This window comes from Mustela nivalis (assembly GCF_964662115.1).
Source record: "Mustela nivalis genome assembly, chromosome: 3".
Lineage (NCBI taxonomy): Eukaryota > Metazoa > Chordata > Mammalia > Carnivora > Mustelidae > Mustela > Mustela nivalis.
Window position 1 is genome coordinate 78,688,994 of NC_139022.1, and position 26,086 is coordinate 78,715,079.

The 26,086-nt window shown below is 42.0% G+C and overlaps 2 protein-coding genes across 17 annotated transcripts in view; one reads left to right on the top strand and one right to left on the bottom strand.

Annotated features, from left to right (window-relative positions):
* AGGF1 (angiogenic factor with G-patch and FHA domains 1) overlaps positions 1–26,086 on the bottom strand; it is a 123,294-nt gene that overhangs the window by 55,836 nt on the left and 41,372 nt on the right. For 4 of the 14 annotated variants that reach the window (XR_014310130.1, XR_014310131.1, XR_014310132.1 and 1 more), the window contains exons 15-16: positions 8,115–8,232; positions 6,008–6,074 (exon numbers count right to left, since the gene is read on the bottom strand). The gene's annotated coding sequence lies outside the window, so the exon portion shown is untranslated. Of the gene's footprint in view, positions 1–6,007; positions 6,075–8,114; positions 8,233–10,314; positions 10,681–17,693; positions 25,173–26,086 lie in introns of those variants that run through there. The other 10 variants (XR_014310127.1, XR_014310128.1, XR_014310129.1 and 7 more) reach the window with 6 other exon arrangements.
* On the top strand, positions 6,323–19,177 carry ZBED3 (zinc finger BED-type containing 3). 3 transcript variants are annotated; one of them, XM_082724821.1, is made up of 5 exons: positions 6,336–6,448; positions 8,960–9,029; positions 12,286–12,437; positions 13,818–13,953; positions 14,586–19,177. In XM_082724821.1, the coding sequence occupies exon 5, from the start codon at positions 14,600–14,602 to the stop codon at positions 15,302–15,304; it is 705 nt and encodes a 234-aa protein (XP_082580947.1). In that variant the 5' UTR covers positions 6,336–6,448; positions 8,960–9,029; positions 12,286–12,437; positions 13,818–13,953; positions 14,586–14,599; the 3' UTR covers positions 15,305–19,177. The 3 variants fall into 3 exon arrangements, with proteins under 3 accessions (XP_082580945.1, XP_082580947.1, XP_082580946.1); XM_082724819.1 differs by lacking the exon at positions 12,286–12,437 and having other exon boundaries at positions 6,323–6,448; XM_082724820.1 differs by lacking the exons at positions 8,960–9,029; positions 12,286–12,437.

Genomic DNA, 26,086 nt, shown 5'->3' on the forward strand with positions numbered 1-26,086 from the left:
GGTAAGTGAAGCAGCCAGAAAGTGTACCACGGGCCTTCATGAGGAATTTTACAATGCTAAGAACAATGGAAAATGGTAGCAAGCGGGTCCGGCAAGCCTCCCACAGTCATAGGCTTGGCATAGTCTATGGTGAATGAACCCACATAAACCACAACAGAATACAGGATGGGGAGCCAGTGGATTCTGAAAAGGCATTAAAATTCTGAGATAAATACTTATACGATTTCCTCCTAACAGTGCTGAGAACTAGAAATCAATGTCTAATGCCTCCCTTAGTATTCCCCTTGGAGGGGCTGCTACCAGTGCTTTCCTCTTGTTGCAGGGACCTGGAAAAGGCCACCCTGGGGATTGCTACTTTCTAGAGGTGAGTACCTGGGGGTGTTGTTGTCTGAGCAACAGCCTAGTCTCAAGTATACCGAGGCAAGGAACGGTGTCAGGGAGAAGGGGGAGCTACAAACCAGGTTGGAGCTACTTATTACTAACCTATCGCCCATTCTCCTGTTTATTACTTTCTGCTACATATTGAACAGGTTGAATCTCCAAAAGATCTCAGTTCTCACCCACAAAATTGCAATAGTCCAACTGGCCTACTGGTCTCCAGTATGTTCTCTTCAAACACATTTCCCCTACTTCCCCCAAAGCATTATACTTAAAATCTTACTATTAACGCAGTTGCTTAAAACTTCCTCCAGGACAAACATCAAACTTAGTTCACTGTGTTTCAAGCAAAAAGTAATGTGCATATATATGTAATTGCAGTGAAAACACAGAGTTTCAAAGATATGTTTACATAATCACATCAATCTTCAACCAAAAAGCCATCCAGGGAAATAAGCATGAAGTCTATGTTTACATGGTTTCTAACATTAGATGACAGAAAATGATAAAGATAAAAAAATGAGAAAGTTGGGTCTGAAGAAGCCAAGAGGTGAGGACTGAAAATAGTCCACCATGTGGAAATAACTTTTGTTACAACTGTAATTACAGATACAAAATGAAGACATGAAGGACACACATTCACAGTTAACAAATTAAACCTCTTCATTTTGGCATGCATTTCTTTCTTACTCTCTCTGCCGCCCCAGCCCTGCTTCTTGTGATCACCTCTCAGACTACCTGCATTTAGCTCTTGTCTCATCACTGCATTTGTGGGAGCCCCAGCTAAGAAAGTAGGTTTCAGAGTCACTCTAGAGAGTAGAAGCTTGGAGCCTCAGAACCTCCAAACCTGAGGATGGGATTTTGGAACTAGATTACCTAGCACTCTGGTGGTAACAAGGACCACATTTTTACTGGTAAGGGCGTGATGATAACCCTTGCTGCGCTGTAACTGAAGGATAAAGATTCTCAACTGTAATGGACTAAGGTGAGGAACAGATGAAAGGGGAAATGTTGGTTTATTCAGTAGCTTTGGCTGATCCTATAAAATACATACACCCAGAAGCAGCTAGCCTGATACACCACTAGAACTATCTATTAAACTACCAGCTAAGGTGTCATTTGGGGAAAGATATCCCATAAGGATAGGACACTGCCCTCTAGGGTAAATTGTATGCATTAAATCAATGATATGTGGGTCTATTTCCCCAATAACTAGAATATATGGATTCTCAACACTGTATAAGCTTTCAACCACCACAAAACCTGGATCCATATTGTGTCTATTAGTATGGGTATTATAAGTAGCTAGATCAAATGAAATCTTGCCACTTGTAACAACATGGATGGAGCCAGAGTATCCTGCCAAATGAAATAAGACAGTCAGAGAAAGACAAATATCATGTGATTTCATTCATATGTGGAATTGAAGAAATAAAATAAATGAACAAAGAAAAAAAAAGAGAAAACCAAAAAATAGACTCTTAACTACAGAAAACAAATTGATGGTTACCAAAGGGGAGGTGGGTGTGGGGATGAAGGAAACAGGTATGGGGATAAAGAGAACACTTACTATGATGAGCGCTGAGTGATGTACAGAATTGTTGAATCACTGTACTGTACATCTGAAGTTAATTTAACACTGTATGTTAACTGCACTAGAAATAATAAATAAATAAATAAATATATATATATATTTTTAGATTTTATTTATTTATTTGACAGAGAGAGATCACAGTAGGAGAGAGGAAGGGAAGAGATCACAGAGAGAGAGGAAGGGAAGCAGGCCCCCTGCCGAGCAGAGAGCCCCATGCGGGACTCGATCCCAGGACCCCGAGATCATGACCCGAGCCGAAGGCAGCGGCTTAACCCACTGAGCCACCCAGGCGCCCCCCCCCCCCCTTTTTTTTTTAAAGGTAGCTAGATCCTACCCTTTTCCCCAATCCTCAGCTCTTCAAACTGCCTTCTACTTTTTTCTAGGTCAGCTAAACTGTAGGCAGCTGCTAACCACTGCTCCCATTCCCCACCCCCACAAAAAGAATAATTTTGAGAACACTTTCCCAGCCGATCTTCCCCATCCCATTGCCCATTCCTGCAACTCCGTTCCCCAAGTTCCAAGTTTGATTTTTCTTGGCAAACTTTTCTTCCTCCCTCCCTTCCTCTCCTTTTTTCCTTCCTTCCTGCCCTCTTTCCTTCGGATTCTGCCAAGATGCACACAATTAGGAAAAAAAACAAATAATCCAGGGAGTCAGGATAAAAGGAAAATAAAAGATTAGCACAAAGAAAAGTTGACAGTGTTATGAGTTGAATTGTGTAACCCCCCCTGCAAAAAAAGAAAAAAATGTTGACATCCTAATCCCAGGTACCTGTGAATGTGACCTTATTTGGAAATAGGATGTTTGCAAAGGTAATCAAATGAAGACAAGGTCATTAGGGTGGGGCTAAATCCAATATGACCGATGTCTTTATATTTTTTTAAGACTTTATTTATTTGAGAGAGAGCACTCACCACATGAGCGCTAAAGAGCAGGGCTGAGGGGGACAGGCAGAGGAAGAGGGAGAAGTAGACTCCCCACTGGGCAGGGAGCCCTATATGGGGCAATCCCAGGATCCTGGAATCATGACCTAAACCAAATGCAGACACTTAACCAACTGAGCCACCCAGCCACAGCTATTTTTTATTTTTATTTTTTAAAGATTTTAAGTAATCTGTATACCCAATGTGGAGCCCCAAACCCCAAGATCAAGAGTCACATGCTCCACCAACTGAGCCTGCAAGGTGTCCCCAATATGACTACTGTCTTTATAAGAAGAGGGAAACTTAGACACAGACACACAAGGAGAAGGGCATGTGACAACAAAGGTAGAGACTAAAGGACATAGCTGGAAACCAAGGATGACTGGCCACCACCAGAAGCTAGGAATAGGCAAGGAAGGATTTTCCCTATAGGTTTTAGACAGACTATGGCCCTGCTCACACCCTGATTTTGGACTTATAACCTTCCATACTGTGAATAAATTCCTGTTGTTTAAACCACTTATTTCAAGGTAATTTGTTAGAGAACCACTAGAAAACAAATAGAGTAGGTATTCATTATATATTTGACTCTTAGTCTCTTCCTAGTAGCTGAAGCAAGAAAAAGTCTGTTATATGATCCACAGTGCCCACAGGATTGGGGGATACAGAGCTTTTCATGATACTGAGAGTTCAGAGAATGGTCTCCACTGGGTCCTACAAAAAAAAAAACAAAAAACAACCCATTGTGGGAATCAATGGATCACTATAGTGACATCATGACACTAGCCCCAGTAATAAATTTTATGCAGCTATTTCCTACAAGAGGGGTATCCAGGAATCAGAAATGAAGAAGAAGACAGTATTACCAACTTTATAGAAATAAAAAGGACTATAAAGGAATACTAGATACAACTGTCTACCAATACATTAGGTAACTTGAATGAAATGGACAAATTCCTAGAAAGATATAAACTACCAAAACTGACTTGAGAAGAGATGATCTGAGTAAATCTAAACAAGTGAAAAAATTGAATTAGGAATCAAAACACTGTTCATAAAGCCCAGACCCAGACAGCTTCCCTATGGAATTCTACCAAACATTTATTTTTTTAAGATTTTTAATTTAGTTTATTTGAGAGAGAGAGAGAACAAGCAAGCACAAGGAGGGGAAGGGCAGAAGGAGAAGCAGACTCTCCACTGAGCAGGGAGCCCAACATGGGGCTTGAACCCAGGATCCTGAGATCAGGACCTGAGCCGAAGGCAGACACTTAACAGACTGAGCCATCTGGGAACCCCTCTACCAAACATTTAAAAAAGAATACCAATTCTTCACAAACTCTTCCCAAAAAGAGAAGAGGAAGAAATACTTTTCAACTCATTTTATGAGGCCAGTATTACTTGGACACCAAAACCAGACAAAAACGTCACAAGGAAACTACAGACCAAATGAACATATAGAACCTACCAAAAAAGTATGTTTCAAGTACACAGCTCTATAATTTTATGCATTTGAGGTAATCTCCAGAAACAATTTTCTCATGATGGGTTTTTGGTAAGATCAGACAGCAGATTTCAAGGCTATAATCTTTGGGAAGCATCTGGGGAGTAAATATTCTGTGTTACCAATGAAATGCAGGTCTTTATGCTTTGCTAGCATCTAGAACAGTGAACAGAAATGAGATCTTCTGACGAAAACTAAATGATATTTATTTATTGTTAGGGGAACTGCCACTACCAAAGCAAGAACTAAAGAGCATTTTTCTTGCTGTAACTTGAACAAAGAACATGGGACAAAGAAGAGTTATTAGATAGTTGACATATATTTTATAATTTATTTAAAATTTAATTTAAAACTACAAGAAAGAGATTCTAACTCATAAGAAAGTTCAAGCATCCACTCAAACACAGAAAAGACAGTCTCTATTTCTCTGGACTTCAAAAATAAATTCAAAACACATCTTGGCTAGGATAACAAACATGTAATTCTAGGAGTCCAAATCCTATACTTTTTCAAGTCTTGCTTAAATGTTGTCAGTTAAAAAAAAAAAAAAAAAAGTGTAGCTATTTTCAAATTAGTGTGGCACCTGAATGTTTCCTCTTACATCATTTTCCATTTTCTTCTTGGAGTTGCATTTGTCGTACTATCTTATTGAAGTGTAATCTTTTTGAGGGCAGGTACAATCCCTCAAATCTCCAGACTCCTACTCAGGTTTAAAATAGCGCTGTGCTCATAACCAGCACTTACGACAAACTGTTCCATGAACTAATGAAAATATCATGTATCTCATTACATGGTCAGCCTAAAGCCAAATGGATTTTTAAAGTATTCAAAGTAATAAAGCCTCCTGTTAAAAGGATTACCAAATATAATAATCTTTAAAAATATGAATTAAGCCACAAATAAGAGATGACTTAACCAGATTCATTGATACTAGTTACTGCTCTTATAATCGATGTCCACAGTAGGTAAGTGTCCCTCTGAGAAAAGAAAGGTCAACCTAATAGTTTTCACATTGCAAAATTATCCCTTTTAAGACACCCAACCAGTTTCTTCTGAAACCATCCTTGGAATGGTAAGGAGAAACTCCATTAATGGACAGTGACACTTAGACATTGATCTAATTCATAGAAAAAAATGAGGTGAAAAAAACTCGCTGAGGCCAATAAAATGTGAACAGAACTGGCGCACGCAAATGTGAGCTGTTTTGTTTTAAGAGCACCATGTGCCAGTGGTGTATAAGAGTTGGTTGTAAGATTTCCAGAAATTTGGCAAGTCACTTGTGACACTTGTTAAAAGTAGCTTGAAATCAGCCGTGGTGGGAGTATTTACAACATGGAAATACCAAACACTGCAAATCAGGACTCTTCTTCCCTCAAAGTTGGTTCCAGCACACCGCGGCAAAGTGAGTGTATCCCCAAAAAAGCTGATTCTTCAATCCGGAGCGTGGAGTAAAGAAAACTAGTGGAATCGATGTAGCAGATGTAATTTGCCTGAGAAATGAATATTTCTCTCTTATTGTAAATCACTGAGTTGTAGGCGTTGTTACCTCAACATGATCCATGCAAAGCTGATACCCTAGCGTTATTAAGTTTTCAAACACCAAGGAGCCCTACCTTTACCTGTGCAGACTTCCCTTCGGTGGGCTTCTTTTAACAACTTGAACCATCTGACACCTTGAACCTGAAAGGATGCAAACTGCACTCAGACTCAAGACAGGAAACCAGGTCTTGGAAGGTTAATGTAAAAGTATAAAATAAAAATTAAATTTTTAAAAAGCACTAAACAACTGCATCATTTTTAAACCTTGGCGAACACCAGTCTGTCACTCGTGGACCTGGATGGCTAAGGAGTGACCGTCCAGCCCTTTCCACTACGGGTCACACGTTACCGTCCCCCCTTTCACCCCCCAGATGCGTGAATTGAGCGCTGTGTCTTTAAGGCAGACGCGCAGAGGTTTCTGCACAGGACAAAATGTCTGCGAGGATCTGGAGGGGACCGGCGATCCCAGACTTGTAGCCCGCCTCCTGCTCCTGCCGCGCTTTGGGGGTGATGGGGTGAGTGTGCGCCGCCACGCAGGCGGCCGTGTTCCCGGAGGCCAGGTCGGGTCGCGGCCCCGCAGGGGTTTGGGGGAGAAGGGGGGCGGCGAAGGCAAAGGGGACCAGTCCCGGGCCTCAGGGGCCGCAGGTGAGCAGCAGCCCGCAAACGCCACTGTGCGGTATCCTAACAGGCTGGCTGCTGCGCGGGCTGCCGCACGTGCCCTTCCTTCGCTGTGCTCAGGTTGTACCTAGTGGAAAAGACGCATGTGGCCCCGAATTCTGTCTAAAGGCACTGTTGAGCTTCTTTCAGAACCTCCTTTTTGCTCCTCCAGTCCCCTTTCAAAAAAGTTATTTGAGAATATCGAAAATCATCTGTTCTCCCTTTAGTAAAATTGCCTTTTTATAGACTTTTAACAGTGGCAAATGGCTGTGTGCCCTGTAGTGTGCTCTTTCTCTGAGACTTTTTTTTATTGTTTCTCATTTTGGAGAGGAGAAGCAAAATACGAGCCAGATGCTCAAACAGGAATCCCTGCCCCCATCTCCACTGTGCTCAAACAAAAGAATGTTCCGATCCTCTCCGAGTCCAGAGGAGCAGTTTGCTGTAACTATTTACAGTAGCCAAATGCCCGAAGCTTACCGAACAAAAATTTTTTTTTCTTTCTTGAAAAGAAAAAAATACCATCCAAACTTTGAATTAGCCCAGAGTACATGGATTTGGTGTTAAACAGAAGCTGTTGTAGAAAAAGCTTAATAGAGGCTCCTGGGTTTCTTAGTCGTTAAGTGTCTGCCTTCCACTCAGGTCATGATCCCAGGGTCCTGGGATCCAGCCCCGCATGGGGCTCCCTGCTCAGCGGGAAGCCTGCTTCTCTCTCTTCCACTCCCCCTGCTTGTGTTCCCTCTCTTGCTGTGTCTCTCTCTATCAAATAAATAAAATATTTAAAGAAAAAAAAAAGCTTAATAAATTGACATAATTAGGGTAATTATTTTATGCACTTTGCATTCTTGTATTTTGTATGCCCTTTTTGGCCAAAACTGGCTTGAGGCAAAATACCATAAAAAGTATGCCACAACGTGTAAAATGGCCAAGAGCCAAAACAAGGTAATTCTCTATTAAAAATTCTTTGTATTACAAAGACTTCAAAGTAGGGCTGTTTTAAATTCATTTTTTTTTTTTTAAAGATTTTATTTATTTATTTGTCAGAGAGAGAGAGAGCAAGAGCGAGCATACGCAGACAGAGTGGCAGGCAGAATCAGAGGAAGAAGCAGGCTCCCTGCGGAGCAAGGAGCCCGATGTGGGACTTGATCCCAGGACGCTGGGACCATGACCTGAGCCGAAGGCAGCTACTTAACCAACTGAGCCGCCCAGGCGTCCCTAAATTCTTGTAATTCATACTACAGTATGCATTTTACAAGACAAAATGGATCAACACCCTTCTTTTGAGGAATGTATGTATTAAAGTAATGTAGACCTAAAATAAAGGTTCAGTTGAGGATAGAAACTTTTCATTTTTAAAAATGCATTAATAGAGAATACATCTGGCCTTTTAGCTAATGGTAGAGGTATCTAAGATTTTGGCTTAACACATTCAAAGAACATCTCTGACTCACCATACAATTAGCTGTGGGTTCAGTACATTTTTTACAGTCCATGTGTAATCTTTTATCTAAATATTTTCACACTTACCCTGTACTGTCTGAGTTGAGTATCCACACGTCACAGTTTGGAGGCATTTTTTTGCTTTTTAACTTCATCTAAGTCTTCAGCCTCATGATCCCAGACTAATTTTTCTGATTGGCTGGATCTGTTTATAAAGAGATGAATCCATGGTAGTAAACTAATATTTTTTTAATTATGTTACGTTAGTCACCGTACAGTGCATCATTAGTTTTTAACAGAGATGGACAAGTAACAGGTGAACAAATTGTGGTTTCCTTGATATTTCAATTGTCAACGCTAATTATTTGTTTTATTATGTTCTGCTTTGACTGAGTTACTGGTGGATGAAGTAAATGAAAATGTTTTTAGTGTTTCCACCCAAGTAGTGAATTTCACATTAGTATGAATTTCTTACCTAAGATCCAGGCTCAACATACATGTATTTGCTTATAACTCTGTCAGATTAATCCATCTGAAGTGATTAGCCTTGGCTGTGGAAGAACAAACAGAGCTATAGTTCATTTGCTATTCCCTTTTGAGAACATTGCCTGGTTCTTTGGTCTTTAGCCTGCCTAATATTTTATATGTGTCCTAGCATAAGTATAAAGTAATAAAATTAACTTCTGTGGGTGTTTTATAGAATGATTCCTAATGTTACAGTCATGTATGTATATACACCCAAATTTACACAAATTATTCATCCAAGTTTTGATCTCCCTTATTCTCTATATTGTTATTCAGGGAGATGATACTGAAGAATCTGGGTTTTAATCTGATAGATTGATTATTAGAAGACTAGAACTTTAGAGAACTGCAAATAAAACTTCAAATGCAGTTTGAAATAATTAATGTGCATTTATTATCTTCCACAGGCTTAAACGTCTTATCATTCCTTCCAGATAATGGATACTCAAATGAAACTCACTATGGGCGAGTTCAGAGGTGTGGTACCAACTCTCCCCTCTTCGATGAAATAACTAAAATCTACTTTTCTTTCACCTTTTTCCCCTCCCCAAAACTGGACTAGAACATTTCCATTATTAAATTAATTTCATGCTAGCTATTTCCACTTAGCATCAAGAAATCTTACTTTAAAATATGAGCTGGGAAGCCTAGTTATAAGACTAAAAAATTGGAACTAGAGTCAGCACTAGTGGCTATGTGTTTTTGTGAATTCGGGCCCCTAAAGGAGCTCAGGAAAGGAGGAGATGCTGAAGCAGGAGTGTCTGCATGAACATTTGTGTTAGGGCCCCCAATGCCCACCCTTTCCCCAGTATAGACATTGCATGATGGAATTCACCCTCATGAGTGCACAGTGCTCTGACCTTTACCATGTGTATCAGAATTATTGTGGAAGCGTCTCTCCCTACCAGACATTTTCTTCACCTTAGCTGACCATGTAGTTAATAGGTGTGTGTTTTTCTTGGTTACTTGGTAAGGAAGTATTACAAATTGTAGGGTTCCAAGTCACCAGACCTCCCCATCATTTTCTACCTGAGAGAGGAGCAACCTATTTTTCGTGAAGGTCCATTTACGAAGTGAAAATAAATTTGGCTGGGGAGGAAAGATGGATCTGTGATTCTTTTTTGCTTTTTATATTCAAAATTCTCAAGAGAATATTTCCAACTTAAACTACCTACTCTATTGAATAACAATGTCAAAGAGAGTAATAATACTTCCTTTAGCCACTAAGATACTAATGTGGGTGTGTTTGAACAGTCAAGCCTGGTAGTCTTTTTTTGTTCAGGCCCTGAAGTTATACAGCACTGCAGAGTCCAACAGTAAGATCATTTGGATTATCTAATTTCAGCCACAGGTTTAGAGGCAGATAATTATCATTTTCCTTGACAGATGGAGAGACTGGGATTTAGTGAGCTGGGTCTAAGAAAACTAGAGTCAAGTTCATTGCATTGAATGCAGCATCCCTTGAGTGCCAAGGGAGATGAGCAAGGTGGGCGAGCAGTCCTCCCACAGCACCTCCATCTCCTGTGCATACAGAATCTCCTTCTGTTCAGGCAGGACCAGCAAACTACCTGATGCTGAGCAACCTCACACCCTGGGTTCCCTCCAGGGCCAGATAGCAGCACGCTATGCCCCACAGGACTGTGCTCTCCAGTCTCCTAGTTAAGGCTGCCTAGCCCAGCTTGCACTCACATGCCTGAGGATTTATAAAATTACTTTGTATTTATGTTGTTGGGAAGCTACTCTGTGAAGGTGTGTACACAGGTTGTGTCTCCATAACATCCGCCTTATTGAATCATAAAGCAATGTTTAACACAGTTGTAAAAGCCGGTTCAGAATTCCAAACTCAATGACATTTCACTGTGCATTTAACTTGGCTTCATACAAGACTCACGATAGAAAGTACAATTTAAAGTCACAAGACAAGATAAAATAGGGGACGTTAATGAACCAAATGCAGTCAGTCTATGAGTGCACAGCTGATGAGGTCTTGACCAATGTGGGTCCACTCAGTGCTTCCCTTCCTGCTTAGTATGTTCAAGCAGTGGAGGATCCCTGTTATTTTCCGAGATCAATTGGGCAGAATCTTCAGTAGCCTTTTTGATGCGGTCAGACATGGAAGGGTCAGCATCTGGAGAACAGAACAGTTTGCTATAAAAATCTTCCCTTTTTAAAGGAGTTTGATGAGTCTAGCCCGTCCAGACTTCTGATTCTACTGATCACCACCTCTCGGTTCATCCGGGCTCTCTTGCTGGTCATCACTTCTGGGTGCCACCAGGCTGAGACTTTTGGTGATATTTATTCTCAGTTCATCACCCTTGTCTGCTTTCCTGACTCATGACATCACTGCTGGACATGAGTGACTCCATCTTGCCTCTCCATATTATATGTAGACCCTGCCATATACATAGTCTACCTAAATGTATCCACAAATGTGCATGCTTTCCTAAGACCTCTTTACTCCTCCTTTTGTGTTTACCTCTTCCCATTCTCTTTTCACACCAGCTGCCACTCCTCAACTGACAATGTATCTTCATACCAACTGCCACTCCCCAAGTGACAATGTATCTTCCTCCTTATTTTTCTTCATATATATATATATAAAATCTTCATAAATGCTACACAGATCTATACTAATAATAATGACATCATAATATATATATATATTTCTGCATCTGGCTTTTCTTCCTGAAAAGTTCCTCCAGAAATCCCTCTAGGTCTTCTAGCAGAGCTCCAATCCATCCTTTTTAATGGCTGCACAATATTCCCAGGTGTGAATACACATTATTTACCCAGCCATTTTCCAGTCGACAGGCGTTTCTGTGTTTCCAGTTTTTTGCCATCCCAGACAATACTGTAATAAACATCCTAATACATATTATTTTATGTATTGATACTTTTAGTTCTACAGAATAGATTCCCAAGAATGGGATCCCTGATTGTATCTATTTTTAACTAACAGAAATCACCAGACTGCTTTCCTAAAAGCCTCCACATCTCCACTAGTAATGCACAAACGTACCCTTTTCTTTGCCTCCCTTCTAGCTTTGGCTGGCAGACCTCTTTTGTTTTTGTTAATGTGATGGATCTAAAATGAGACCTTACTGTTACTTTAATAGCACTTCCCTGAATATAAGTGCTGTGTATCTTTTCACAAATTCCTTGGCCATCTGACTTTGTTCTTAGGTCATTTACCTACATGTATTTCTTGCCCATTTTTCTTTTGGGTTGTTCGTCTTTTTCTTGTCAGTTTGTAAGAGCTCTTTGTGTATTAGGGTTGTGGCTGAAGTTGCTAAGGCTTCTCTCCCAACCCAAGGTAGCAGACTAGGAGGATTCTCTCCCTCTGTACTGTAGGGATAGTTGAAACAAGCCCAGGGGTTGTTTGGCAGAACTAGGAAGGCTATGATGACCTCTGGCCACAGACGCCTGGTCACTGTTTAGATACTTAGTCTGAACAGAATACTGTATTGAGCCAGAATGTAGCTGTGTGCGGAGGACTGAGAAGGTGAGGCAGTTCAGTACTGTGCTGCCTTCTACCGGTTAAGACCTCCGAGAGTGAAGGCCTGCCAAGGCAGAGGATGTCCCTCTGCCGCCCTTGGAGGGGCAGCGCTGTGCTGGCCAACATTTATGGTGCTGCATGTCCCTGGCTCAGATGAGACAGTCCACTAAGTCCAAAGGATTAAGACATCAAAATTAGTGCTTCTCACTCTTGTTTCCACCTTCGCTCTGACGACAGATGGCATTCATATATGTGGCACTCCTCTGGGCATCCCAGATTTTGAAGAAACTCAGAAACATCTTGCAGGGAGGTAAAGCATGACAGTAATTGGTCACCCCTGGCACTTTTAAGGGCACATCAGTAATGCTCACTCTCAGACTTTGGCACAGGTAAGACAGTCTGCAGTTTTATATACACTTTTCAACCCCCCAGCTCAAGAAAGCATATCAGAATGCAAAGTGACAGTCTTGATACAGAAAACCTTTAAATCTCTTTTAGTTTATAAAAATTCAAGGATTCATAATCCTATTCTCTCCCCCTTTGTGTCTATCTAATAAGAAAGGAACTCTGTAAAGAGAGGATTCTAATGTAAAAGAAATGAACTTAAAAAAAAAAAGAAAAAATTTTAGGTGAATTTAGGTTACCAAAAACAATTTTTTATACTAAAATCTGGTCTGTTTACTAACCATAATGTTATATAACCTTAATGTTTACTAAGCATAAATGTAAAAATTATCCTTGAAAATTGGGTGTAACTCCAATCCTCATCCTATTACTCCCCCTTCCGGGACTGCAGGGATTTGGTAAATCTCTTGGAGGATATCTAGCCTTTTAATTTCCAAAGACTTTTTATACTAATTGGCTTTCATGAGGAACTACATTCAAATCAGTGCCTGCTGTATCACAAGATATGTAAATAGCTAGGTTTTTTTTTGTTGTTAGAAGAGGGATGTACTTGTCTTTTTTTATGATTCTGGTAAATTTATTACCTTTTTTCAAAATCTGTTATGTTAAATGTCATGTCTGACCCTAACTAGAACAGCTCAGTAACAAGACTCTTAGCAACTGAAATAAAAGCTTACACTAAATACTACTACTATTAGAGCAACTTATTTTTCCTGTTCTTAACTGTGCCTTCCATCATTCCCAGTGACGTTATACAAAGAGATTCTGGACATTTATCATCTCCACTGCTGTTGGTTCAAAACTTGACAGTACGAATGGACACAGGCTATCTCACTATGCATCTTGGCCTTGATTTTCCCCCTGAAATAAGCTCTCAGAAGACGTCTAAGCCTGTGTGTTCTCTTATTATTTTTAAATTTTCAAAACAAATTTGTTTAAAATCACACATTTGGTCCTTTATGAAGTTACATCCTGAAGAATAAATTTCACCTTTTCTATTTCTCCTTGTTTGATAGATTACTGCTGTGATAAACTGTTTTAACAGGAAAGACTTTACAGTGATAGTCCCAGGTTGTGTTTGTATCCTTTTAACCACTGATATTTGTTGGACAGGGCAAGAAGCTATTACTTTTCTTTATTTCCTTCCTCAATTACAAGCATTGACAAAGGTTTTTATCTTTTAAATGTATAAAGGGGATGAGCAATACAGAAAACTGATTTGTTTTATAACTGGAGTAACTCTGACAGGGTGAGAGGAAAAAAACACGTGAGTAACTTGGTGCTAGCCAGTATTTCTAGTATCTATTTAGGGAGCTGTTTACTGAATTTCTTTTTCTCATGGCCTGCCCTTTTATTATTCCTAGCACTGCTGATGGTTCTTTAGAACTCAGGATTCACGCTGCAGTGTTTCTAAGGGAGAACTGACATTGGCTGGAAACCCTGAGGCATGACAGGGACCCCCCAAGGCCCACAGGATATGGCCTACCTACTAACTTAAAGGTAAAATTTTACAAAACTGTTTTGTATATTTGTTTTCCTAAATATGTATACTTTTAAAACATTTTAGTGGTTTTTAGTACTGCCATTTTCCTCAGAAGCACATCGTTTTTAAAGTCATAAAACAAAGACTTGTATTTTGAAAAACAACGTCCTCACTGAAAGGTCTTTAAAAAAGGCTGTTCGCCTGGGGCACCTACAGCCATGAAGTTTAAGAAACCAATTTTCTTTCCCAAGGCTTTCTTTTTGCCTCGTTTTTACAGTCTGTTGCCTAACCCTGAGAGCAGAAGACAAAAGGAAGTTTACTCTGCGAAGAGTAACGTTTGTAGAAGAGAGCAGGGGAAACTCGTTAAAACCCGTTAGTACAGCACTGACTGGGCTGGTGCTTCCCCTTTGATCGTGTCAGCCCCTGCGAGCGGGGACCCGTCTGATCTGGAAGACAGCTCCCAGTCAAGGGGCGGAAGGGGTAGGCAGGGCTAACATTCCCTGAAGACTAAACCGTGTAACAGGAAAAAGAAACCCAGGTACCACCCACACGTTATAAAAAGGAGGCCACCTCTGGCCACCGAAGTTGTGCGTGTGAGTGTGTGTGTCGTCGCGTGGCTGTCCTTACCCCTTTCTCCCTCGGAACGTAGGCGCGGCGGAGAGAATGCGGAGTGACGAGCTGGCGGCGCCCATGGAAGACACCCACGGGCCGGACGATGCGGCGGCGCGGGGCGGCCCTTGTCCCGGCCTGGCCCCGGCGCCTCCCGGCCGCCTGGGGGCGCCCTACTGCGAGGCCTGGGGCTACTTTCATCTGGCCCCCGCGCGCCCAGGCCACGCCGCGGGCCAGTGGGCCACCTGCCGGCTGTGCGGGGAGCAGGTGAGCCGCGGCCCGGGCTTCCACGCCGGCACCCCGGCGCTGTGGCGGCACCTCGAGAGCGCGCATCAGCGGGAGCTGGAGAAGAGCGCCGCCCGCCGCTCGCCGCCCGCCGCCCCTTGCCCGCCGCCGCCGGCGCCGCCGGGCCCCGCCGCGGCCGCCGAGGGCGACTGGGCGCGCCTGCTGGAGCAGATGGGCGCGCTGGCCGTGCGCTGCAGCCTGCGTGAGCGTGAGCTAGCGCGGCGCGAGGCGGCCGTGGAGCAGGGCGAGCGCGCCTTGGAGCGGAGGCGGCGGGCCCTGCAGGAGGAGGAGCGCGCGGCGGCCCAGGCGCGGCGGGAGCTGCAGGCTGAGCGGGAGGCGCTGCAGGCGCGGCTGCGGGAAGTGAGCCGCCGCGAAGGCGCCTTGGCCGCCGCCTCTGTCCCGCTGCAGACCCCGCTCAAAGAAGAGCCCAGGGGGGAGAGGGACGGCTACATAATCGCCAAGGTCCTGCTGTAGGCTGTGGCCGCCTTCCGCCCCCCAGTCACTCCCATGCCAGCGCTGCTCCAAGTGTCGCTGGACCGGCCTTACCTAGGACCTGAATCTCAGGCCCGCCGACATCTCCACCGGTGGGCCCTTGAGAAGCACTTCAGAGGCCAAAGCAAAACCAAAAATCACTAACGCTCCGTGACACCCCCCCCAACCCCGGGGGGCCTGTAGGCACAAGCTCCAGAGGCCTCCTTTGTTCCTTTAGTGAGCACCGGTGCAGGAGCTGGTTTTCCTCCAACTGCCTTTGGAATGACAGCTCCAGCAACTTCGTGAGACTAGGTCACCGGAGCAGTCTTGTAGGCGATGACTTTGAAAGGACAGAAACTTCCTCGTGTACCAAAGACTATCCTACTACGTGCCTGTACACCAGCCAGGGCAACCCAGGGTGGAGGGTACTTGGAAATTAGGATAAAGCATTTTATCCAAGAAGAGTTTTACTCATTTCCCAATGAATAAATAAATTTTTGGTAATTGGTTTGCCTAGCAGGAAGTTCTGAAAATGGGGCCATTTAGCTTCCACAACGGCTCTTTACCCTGTCCTCTCTAGTGCCTCATCAGAGCAGTCTGGGAGAACCCCTATTTACTCCACTCCCTAGCTTGCAGATAGTACCAAGTGCACCCTGTTCTCATACCAGCTGTTTTCTTTCCGTTTCAGACCCAGTGCCAGCTGTAGTGAGTTTCCCAACTTTCCTGCCTCACACTCCCTTACTAGCAAAACATGACCTCCTCCCTCGTTGTTAGGAAGAGAACTTGATTTCCCACAGATCCACAGTCCTCGCTTTGGGGCCACAGTAGAAGGAAGGCATTCCTTCAATCTGAGGCCATCTCTGCCTCTTTATCTGTTTTCATTCATTTCTCTTCCACCATTACTAGACCTGTGCTCCATTACTGTTTCTTCTTTCCTCTTCTTTCCTCCCTTCCCCAGACTATGGTTCCTCAGTAACACCCAGTCTACCCTGTACTAAAAAGAAAGACTCCCCCAGCCTGGCTGCTTACACTGAACACTATCCAAGGGGGGCCTGGTTATTCTTGCTGCCTATACTTCCTCCCATACTTCAGTTCTTCACTAGTGGTCAGCTTCCCATCCTACCCTGGACCCTTAAGAAGCTGAATATGACAATTTATGTTCAGCCTTCATTTTCCTAGTACAATGAACACCACATATACCCTCCACCTAGACTGAGCAATTGTTAACATTTTGCCTTATTTCCTTTCTCGGCCCGCTCCCCCAAACATACCTCTCATTTCATCCATTAGTATTTCAGCATATATATCCTATGAGCCTCTAAAGTAGTCCTTAATCAAAATTCTGTAATTGACTCAGAACTGTCTTATCTTCTCTTAAAAAAGGGGGAGGGGGGGTCCAAACAAGGTTCATTATTTTTTATTATAACTTTGTCTCTTTTAGTCTAGAACAGCTCCTATGACACTTTTGGGAGTTCCAGCCATCTGTCTTATAGAATGTCCTTTATTCTGGAATTGTCTGATTGTTTCCTTAAGTCAATTTATGTACTCATTCTTGACTCATCTACCCCTGTGCCGGCGACTCCTGACTACCTCCAGCCTCGAGGTTCTTCCCAGTTCTGTCCTTCATGTTCAAACCCCTACTGCATGTCTCCACCTCTATTTGTATATCCTGCCACTGCTGATCCAAAGGGCAAATCTATTCCGTTCCACGTTCCCACCCCTTACCTAATAACTAACATTTACTGGGCTCTTAAAATGTACAGCTATGTACTGACACTACATGCATTACCTTACTTTATTCTCATAGCAGCTCCCTAAGGAGGTAGTAATGTTATGCCCAATTACAGCTACGGAAACTGAGATACAGAGGCGTTAAACAGCTTCTACAGGATCACAGCTGGTAAGTAGTAGCATTGGGATCCAAATCCAGTCTCCATCTCCAGACACGCTGTTCCTAGCTGCTGTATTGTCTCCCTTGCTAGTCACTGAGCTGACACCAAGTTTCCTCCCTCTCATTCCAGGTACTACTGTCAGTGACATTAACATGCACTGAGCATTCACCATCTGCCAGAGCTGTGCCAAATGCTTTACAAGAATAACTGCCTACCATAGAGCAACCCCATGACATAATTAATACTATGCCCATTTCGAAGAGGAAGAGACAGGCTTAGGGAGTTAAGCCATGTCAAGGCAGAATGGGAATTGAACTCATGTCACTGAATCCCAGGTCCCTGATCTACTGAGTCTATTTCTACAAACTGTCACACCTATCTTCCTTCTGATGCCACCTGCCAACCTCAGGCCTCATTTATCATTCATCTGGGGTTCATCTTCCCATCCTTGTCTTCCCAACTGTCCCCTTCCTAACACTCAACTTGACCAAAGGGAACTGTTCTTTTTTTTTTTTTTTTTTATCTGACAGGGAGAGAAACAGCGAGAGAGGGAACACAAGCCGGGGGGGGGGGGGGGGGGGAGAAACAGGCTCCCTGCGGAGCATGGAGCCCAATGCAGGGCTCAATCGCAGGATCCTGGGATCGTGACCTAAGCCGAAAGCAGATGCTTAACTACTGAGCCACCCAGGCGCCCCCAAAGGATCTGTTCTAAGCCAACATTGATTATATAACAATTCCTGCTCAAAGGCCCCCCAAGATCACCCCCATCATTAATAAGCTTCGACTTTGTAGCCTGACATTCAAGTACCCCAACCCTGCTGCCAGTCTTATCTTTCCCCTCCCCTACCTACACTATATGCTCCAGCCCAACCGGACTCTGTTCTTTTTGACATGCCCTTGTCTTGGCACCTGTATGCCTGTTTGCCCTTGCTCCACTTAAAAGGCCTCTTCAGTCTCTGAGTATGAAGAATTCCACCCATTTTCAAAGACCAAGCTCAAATTCCACTGCCTGAATGAAGCTTTCCTTGGTTATTCCTAATTTAGAGATGATTCTTCTCTTCTTTGGACTCCTTAGCATTTTATAGCCTCTTAACACTTAGAACGTGCCATCTGGCATATAATTCTATGGGTTCTTGTCTTTCCTCCTGCCAGACCCGAACCCTCGGGTCTATTCCTACAGTGCTTTGCATATAATAGCTGCTCAATTAATATCTGAGGCATTGAACTCAATGTGTTGAGTTTTACAAGTCAGTTTTCCCAGTTATTAATTATTCATTTATCTTTAATTCTGAGTAGAAGTCACAGCAGAAAAAAATAGAAGGAAATAGCAGTAATAATTTTTTAGGTTTTTTAGTCAAGTGTCCATTATTGCACTGTTCGGTTTGAATCCAAATTAGTATTTCACTACTAGTGTGTCATTATAAGGAACATTTTTCTTAAAACGTTTTTCATTACCCAAGTAACAAAAGACAATGCCCCAATCTAGGAAGAAATCAGAAAAACAACCCCCAGGATCCTGTCACCTTAGGAAAACTGTATAAACATTTTAATGTATTTTATTCTTTCGTCTTTCACAGTCTTTACATTTCCTAAAAATAGTATGTTATTTCTATTAAGTACTGAAATATAACTTCTTCATGTGGATGTATAACTTTGGCTATATGAGGAATTTGAACACTTTAGAAGAAAGAAATCATCTACAAACATTACTCTTCTATTTTACCAACTGTTAGAACCATTAATATCAGCAAAGATTGACTTTTAGAATCTCGCTCAAGAGAGATGACTAATGGGAGCACCAATAGCTTCTGTTTGCGAGACAGGGGGAAATAGTTAGCCTGACTAGTAACTCAGTGCTGGCAGTGGGAGTTAAGCAAGGAGATTTTACTTTCTGCTTTATATAGTTCTGCATTGTTATATATTTTTTTACACCAAGCATGAATTACTTTTATAATACAAAATAAAATTATTTACATTTCTCAAATTAGAACTCCTGACCATTCCACTTTCTTAGGTAAAATATAAAAAACCCAACAAAGACTAGTGTAATCCCCACTTTTAGAAAAGCCTAGAGCGAAATGCAGCCCTTGTCCAGTCTAACACTATCATTTGACAGAAGAGAAAAATGAGCCCCTGAGTGGCTTGCCCACTATCAGGAGATAATGGCTATGGTGGTTCACCGGACTCCAACCCCAAGAGATACTGTGCCTTTTTAGCCTTAAGGACTTCTGCTGGCTCATCTGTCAAAGCCCAGGTGTTGTCAGGAAGAATAAGTCAAGCTGGCCTCCAGAGAACATAGAGATGGGTTATGGGGACTGCACTGGTCTGCCTGTAACCCAGTTGACTCACAGCTGTCACTGCTGATGGGTGACAGTGACACAGCTCGCCTAGATCAGCTGGGCTTCCCTGACTTCCATGACTGGGTTTGCTAATAGAGCCACCCACATACTGCCTTTGAGAGCAAGCACTCAGTGGCAAGAAGGATGGCTGGAACAGGGATGCAGAATGCCCTGAACCCAACTTCTGAACTCCTCCCATGATGTAAAGTGATCAGTCACTTCTTTAAGTTAAAATTTGGCAGAGACGAGGGGGAAGCAAAGCAGGTACTGACAGCCAAAGTTGAAACAGCTAGAGCCCTTTATATACCCAAGTTGTCATCCCTGGAGCTGGAGATGGAAGAGCTGGTTTGGGCTTTCTATTTTAAATAGCTGTCCATATCTTTGACATCTTAGGCATTCATTAAGACTGGGCTTTTGTTTTGCTGCCACTCAATAAGGAATTCTACTTTTAAAGGTTTGAACTTCTTACCTTTCCACAATCTAAATCTGCTTGTCTGCAAAATGGATGAGGTGATCATTAAGATCCTCTCTGGCTATGGTATGATTACATGGTATGATTACATGCAATAGTTTAACATCAACTGACCATTGAGTCATTGAGTTGTTTAACTGGATTTTCTTGTTCACTTTAGAAGAAATGTTGATAGTAACATGCTTATTCTCAAAAACAAAACAAAACAAAACAAAAAAACAGTATATCAAACTTCTTCCACGGTATTGAAGTACTCACTCTATCATTCATTCCCTAGAACTGAAGAAGTGTGCAATGGTCATGAGTATGCTCTCTTGTACCCACTCTTTTGTCCTCATGACATAATTGTCCAGATTTTACAAATGAGGCCACACACTTCAACAAGGCGAAGTGACCTGCTGAAAGACAACAGCAAATTGGAGGCTGGAGCTCAGTCCATGGATTCCAGTCATACCTGGGACCAAATTTCCTCCCAGGCTTCCCTCCTTGTAGTCCACCTCTTTACCAGTGCTATCCTGGGTGGAGTACTGACAGTTGGGTTGATATTGGCTGCTTTCCACCACAGCTTGCTGGGGGTAAGCTAGACCTTAAGGAAGTGAGGATGACCATTGTATTAGTTTGCTATTGTAGCAAATTACCACAAACCTTGTGCCTAAAAACAACACAAGTTAATTATCTTAAAGTTCTGTAAGCCGAAAGTCTGAAATTGAACTCAGTGTCTGCAGATTCATGTTCCTTTCTAGGGGCTGTAGGAGACGGGTTTTTTTGTTTGTTTGTTTGGTTGGTTGTTTTTTTTTTTTTTTTTTTTTTTTGGTCTTTTCCAGCTTCAGGAGGCTGCCCACATTCCTTGGCTTGTGGACCCTTCTATCTTAAGGTCAACAAGGGCCATTCTTTCTCACATTGCATCACTCTGATACCCTCTTCCACATTAAATGGACCCTTCTCCTTATTTTATGGTCTGTTGGTTAACAACTTAATTCTATCTGCAACTTTAATTCTTCCCTGACAGGTAACATACTGATAGTTTCCAGGGATGAGGACATAGACATTTGCTAAGGGGCAAGTGTGGGAATCTATGATCTGCCTACCACATAGCATTATCCTGCCTTGCTTAGGTTTGGAGGTATATGAGAAAGGCAAAGTGCTTGATAGGGAATCCCTATTCCCCAGAAATCAATACTTTAATGGGGGTCCTAATCTCCCCCACTTTTGTAAGTCTGCTTAGAGCATAATAAGTCTATTATGCTCATAGACTTTTCTGAGATAGATACCTGCTAGGTGGGTGTGAAGGATGCCTCGAAGGGGAAATCAGAGGCCTCCATAGTGTTGAGAATTAAATATTTAAATACCTGTGCACTCACTAGGACCTAACTGACTAGTAAGGTCAAGTGGTGATATGTGACTTATAAGCCTTTGGAGTCAGATAGAATTAAAATTTAAGCTTCCCCCAAAGAAGAGAGTACTCAAATATTACAATTAATAAAGTTGTTGAAATATTTTTTTAAGAATCTTAAGCTTCCAACCATGCGTGTTACATGTCACCTTGGCAATCACCTTAAGCCCTCTGAAACCCAGTTTTCTCATTGGTAAAATGGGAATAATATATACAACGATTAAATAAGATATTCTTTGGGCAAATTTTGACATATAGTTTAAACTCAGTAACTATGACTTCTTTCTTTTTCTCTTATCTGAATGGGAGCTCATAACCAATCCAAAGGATCTCAGAAAGAGCAGGTTCCCTGGGATGATTCCTAAGAATGGCTGCTCACAAGCCACACAGGTTTGCCAAGTCATTCTCCTTCATGATAGATACCGGAGTTCTCAAATAAGCTAATCCAGTCAAAATTCTTTAAGACTTTTGACTATAAAGTAGTTTGACCAAAATTACAAGTCAATGTATCAAATCCTATTCATCTAACTACTCTTCCCTTAAGCAGTTACCTTGAAAGACTAGAGAGTTATTCCAAAAATGCTTCCATACTTAAAACATCTCTGGAACTCCTCTTCTACAGTAGCTCTCAGAGTTTCTGGAACATTCTTAAAAACATCCTTAAGTTGGGAAATACTCATCTTTCCAGGAAAATTTTTATTTTTTGAAAAGAGCAGCCAGTTATTCAGAGCTCATTCTGATAAATATGGTAGATGATTAACCAGATTAACATTACTAGTAAATAAGGTGTCTTATAATAAAGCAATAATTACTTTTGTGTGGCTCATAAACTGGCCTTCATAGTGTTATATATTAAGGTTAAGTAAAGGTAGCATGGTCATAGTAGACATTAAGGCCCACTTTAGTGGGTTTATGATGTAAATTAATTCAAATAGCACCGGGAGTCATTACATATTTAAATAGTATTAAATGTTTCTTTTTATGAAAATTTTAATTATGACATTCTCTGAAATCTGATTTCATAGTACTAAAATAAAGGCTTTAAGGAAAAGCATTAAATGCTAATGAAAGCTTTATTATTTCAGTATATATTCTCCCAGGCCTTTGGTCAAGGTATGTAATGATCAGATGAAGGAGTTGACAACCTTCCTGGCCTCTACAGTCTACTAGTAACTGAAGGCTAAGTAACACACTCACATGTTTAAATATATTGAATAATATTCTACCAACTTCTTCCTCTCTTTGCTTTCTGGACAACGAAATATCATGGCATCTTAACATAGAGGAAGGAAGCTAGCTTTTTGTTGGAAGAATTTCTGAGAAGTCATTCTTACGCATGCAGGCGAAAGTCATCGTTTGCCTACATTCACATTAACTTCCCCAAGTGTGTTTGCTTCTCATCCTCCAGGGACTTTCTGATTTACATGTTCTCCATCAATTCCAATTTCCAATGATCTGATTCATGCTGCTTGTTTTTTTTTTTTTTTTTTTTTTTTGTACTTCAGTGATCTATTGTTCAGACTCAGAACACAAAAGCCCAGTGTTTGAGCAGGCAGAGTCCATACTGTTCACAGGTAACTAGAGGAGATACATAACTGAATGAAAGCCTACAGCATCAGTAAGGCTTTACTGTTGTCTACATATTCAAAACCTTGAATAAACATTTTTTGAAGGCAGAGTTTATAAGATTCCCCTAAAAAGGTCTGGTTTAGGGGCAGATGTGAAACATTTGAAAAACAAAAACTGTTCCTTCCCCAAGAACTCTGGCTTTTGCAAAAACTTTGACATGAACAGAATCTGTTTTGGATTAATACTCTGGACTATCGGGGTGCCTAGGTGGCTCAGTGGTTTAAGCCTCTGCCTTCAGCTCAGGTCATGATCTCAGGATCCTAGGATAGAGCCCCGCATCAGGCTCTCTGCTCAGTAGGGAGCCTGCTTCCCCCTCTCTCTGCCTGCCTCTTTGCCTACTTGTGATCTCTCTCTAACAAATAAATAAAATCTTAAAAAAAAAATAATACTCTGGACTACCAAGGCCTTCTGTGACTACTTGGCCTTTACATGCTACAAATACTATCCAAAAATAAATGTAAGCTCCAAGATTACAGAGAGTCTTGTTCCATTTACTACTGTATCCCAAGCGCCTAGCATAATGCCTGGACCTTATTAAGTTCCTCAAGGCTATCTGCTGAATGAATGCATGCTGTTCGAAGATTTTACTGTCTGAAATCAGTCCCTTTTGCAGTTCTCCTACAGTTCTCCTGCTTTTACAGTGTACTGAGAGCCAGGGTGGGCCTGCTTGATGTCCCTATCACCTTTTCCAGATGATTCATTTCCAAAGTCATGCAGAATCCACCCCTTCTTTGAGGAAGACCTCAAAGTCCCACCGACAAAACCTCCTATACTTTATCACTATAGTCTACTAGTCTCCTACTCATTCTGCAGTACTAATTAGTAAATGTTCCTCCTATCATCACCTGAAGGAATGAAGATGACGCATCCACTTACCCTACCCCATCCTCTGACTTCCTCTAATTTCAAAAACCCCCATACCTACTCCAAGATGCTTCTCCTACAACTGTGCGCTTGCTATTGGTAGCATGGCATAACAACACTAATAACTGCTAATATGTGAGGGCTTATTATGCACCAGACACTGAACCACATAGGCCTTATCTCATTTAAATTTCCCAATAGCTACATGCAGACAAAGTATAGAGGTTTAAACAAATTTTAAACATCGCTCAGCTCAGGAGTGGTAGAGCTAAAATGTGAATCCAAATCAGCCAGGCTCCTTAGTCTGTGCTCTTAATAGTGCACTGGGATGAAAAGAATCAAGATTTAAACCCTAGCTCTGCCACTGTGCCACAGAAACTTTTTGATTTTGAGCAAAATAAAAACCTCTCCAAACCTCAGTTTTTTTAATTCATAAAATACTGGCAGGAATAAAGAAGATAATGTATGTTAAGTGCTTAGCAGAGCATCTGACATGCTACAGATGTGGGTTCCATCCATCCTACCAACACATGCTCTTTGAGCACATCATCAACATTGAATGCTGTGACAGGTATGGAAGATACAACAGTGAATAAGACCAAAATGGTCACTGCCTTCACAGGTCTGCACAACTCCTGATGGGTACTCAGTAATATCTGATAGATGGAAAAAGCCCTCAAGGAGGTCTGTTAGCCTCCTTCAATCAGCCCCTCTTCAATCAGCCAGTTATTCTGATATAAAGCAATCTAATGAGAATATTTCACTGCTTAAAACCTTCAGGAATTCCACACTGTGGAAGAGATAAAATCCAAATTTCTTTTTTTATTATTATTTTCCTAAAGTAGGCTCCACACCCAATGTGGGGCTTGAACTTACAACCCTGAGACCAAGAGTTCTATGCTCTACCGACTGAGCCGACTACCGACTTCGGCTCAACCAGGAGCCCCAACCCAAATTTCTGAACACAGTATTATAGCTATAGGTATGTGGTTCAGTTCCCCTCCCGACTAGCTCCTCTTTAAGCCGTGAAATTCTTTCTACGTATGAAATCTGGAAGTCAAATCAACATAGACTAATTCTGATTAACAGCATGAGAACTGGAATTACCAGTTTGGCATCCTAACCCTTTCCCACCCCCATCACTTATTCACACATACACACACATACGCACTTGCATACATACCCACCTACCCTCAGCTCCTTTAAGACAATGCCATGGGTTCTGTCAAACCATCTGAAAACCAAGTTTTAAATCCAGGTGTTTCTAACAGTAGAACATAACCTATCAGGGGATTATGAAATCAATTTAGTGGTTGGAATTAGTGATTTGGAAACAAAAACAAAGAGTACATTATGTGGACTAACAGCTAAGTGTTGGTATATAAAACCTGTTACAAGGGAGCCTGAGTATCTCAGTCCATTAAGCGACTGACTCTTGGTTTTGGCTCAGGTCATAACCTCGGAGTCCTGGGATTAAGCCCCACATCGGGCACTGTGCTGAGCGTGGAGTCTCCTGTCTCTCCCCCTCTGCTCCTCTTCCTGCTCTCTCTCAAATAATGAAATCTTAAAAAAAAAAAAAAAAAAAAAAAACCAAAACCTGTTTAAATGCACATACAACATACTTATGTTCTGAGCCATAATATAAATTGTATTTCTTAACATGGACCATTGTCAAAATGGTGTGAAAGCCATTGCTTCACACCCTCTGTGTAGCCAGCCTCAGCTCCATGCTTCCTCAGTCACACAAAACTCCATCTGCATCACGCGACTTGCAATTCCCCAAACCCACCTCGTTCTTTCACTGCTTGCCTATAAGCTATAACTCAGGCACAGTGATAGGTGCTGGGAATACAGTTGAGAGAAAAACCAAGGTCTTGCCCATATGGCACTTAAGAATCTAGAAACACAAATGCTATACTAATCACATTAGTCTCTGTGACACAGAGTAAACAATCTACATGAAGCAAATATGGATTCCCAAAAACATTTATCAAAGGCAATTGATCAGTCTAGGGGACAGGGATGCATCCCTGAAGGGAATTAGCACAGATCTAAATGTCAGAGTTACCTAGGTAAAAGGGTACAGGAAGAGCAATGCAGACATAACAGGAGTTCAGTGGCCCTAGGGTAGAGAGGGTGTAGCATGATTGAGAAACTAAAAAAAGGCCAGCGTGCTGAAGCCTGACAGCAAGTGGG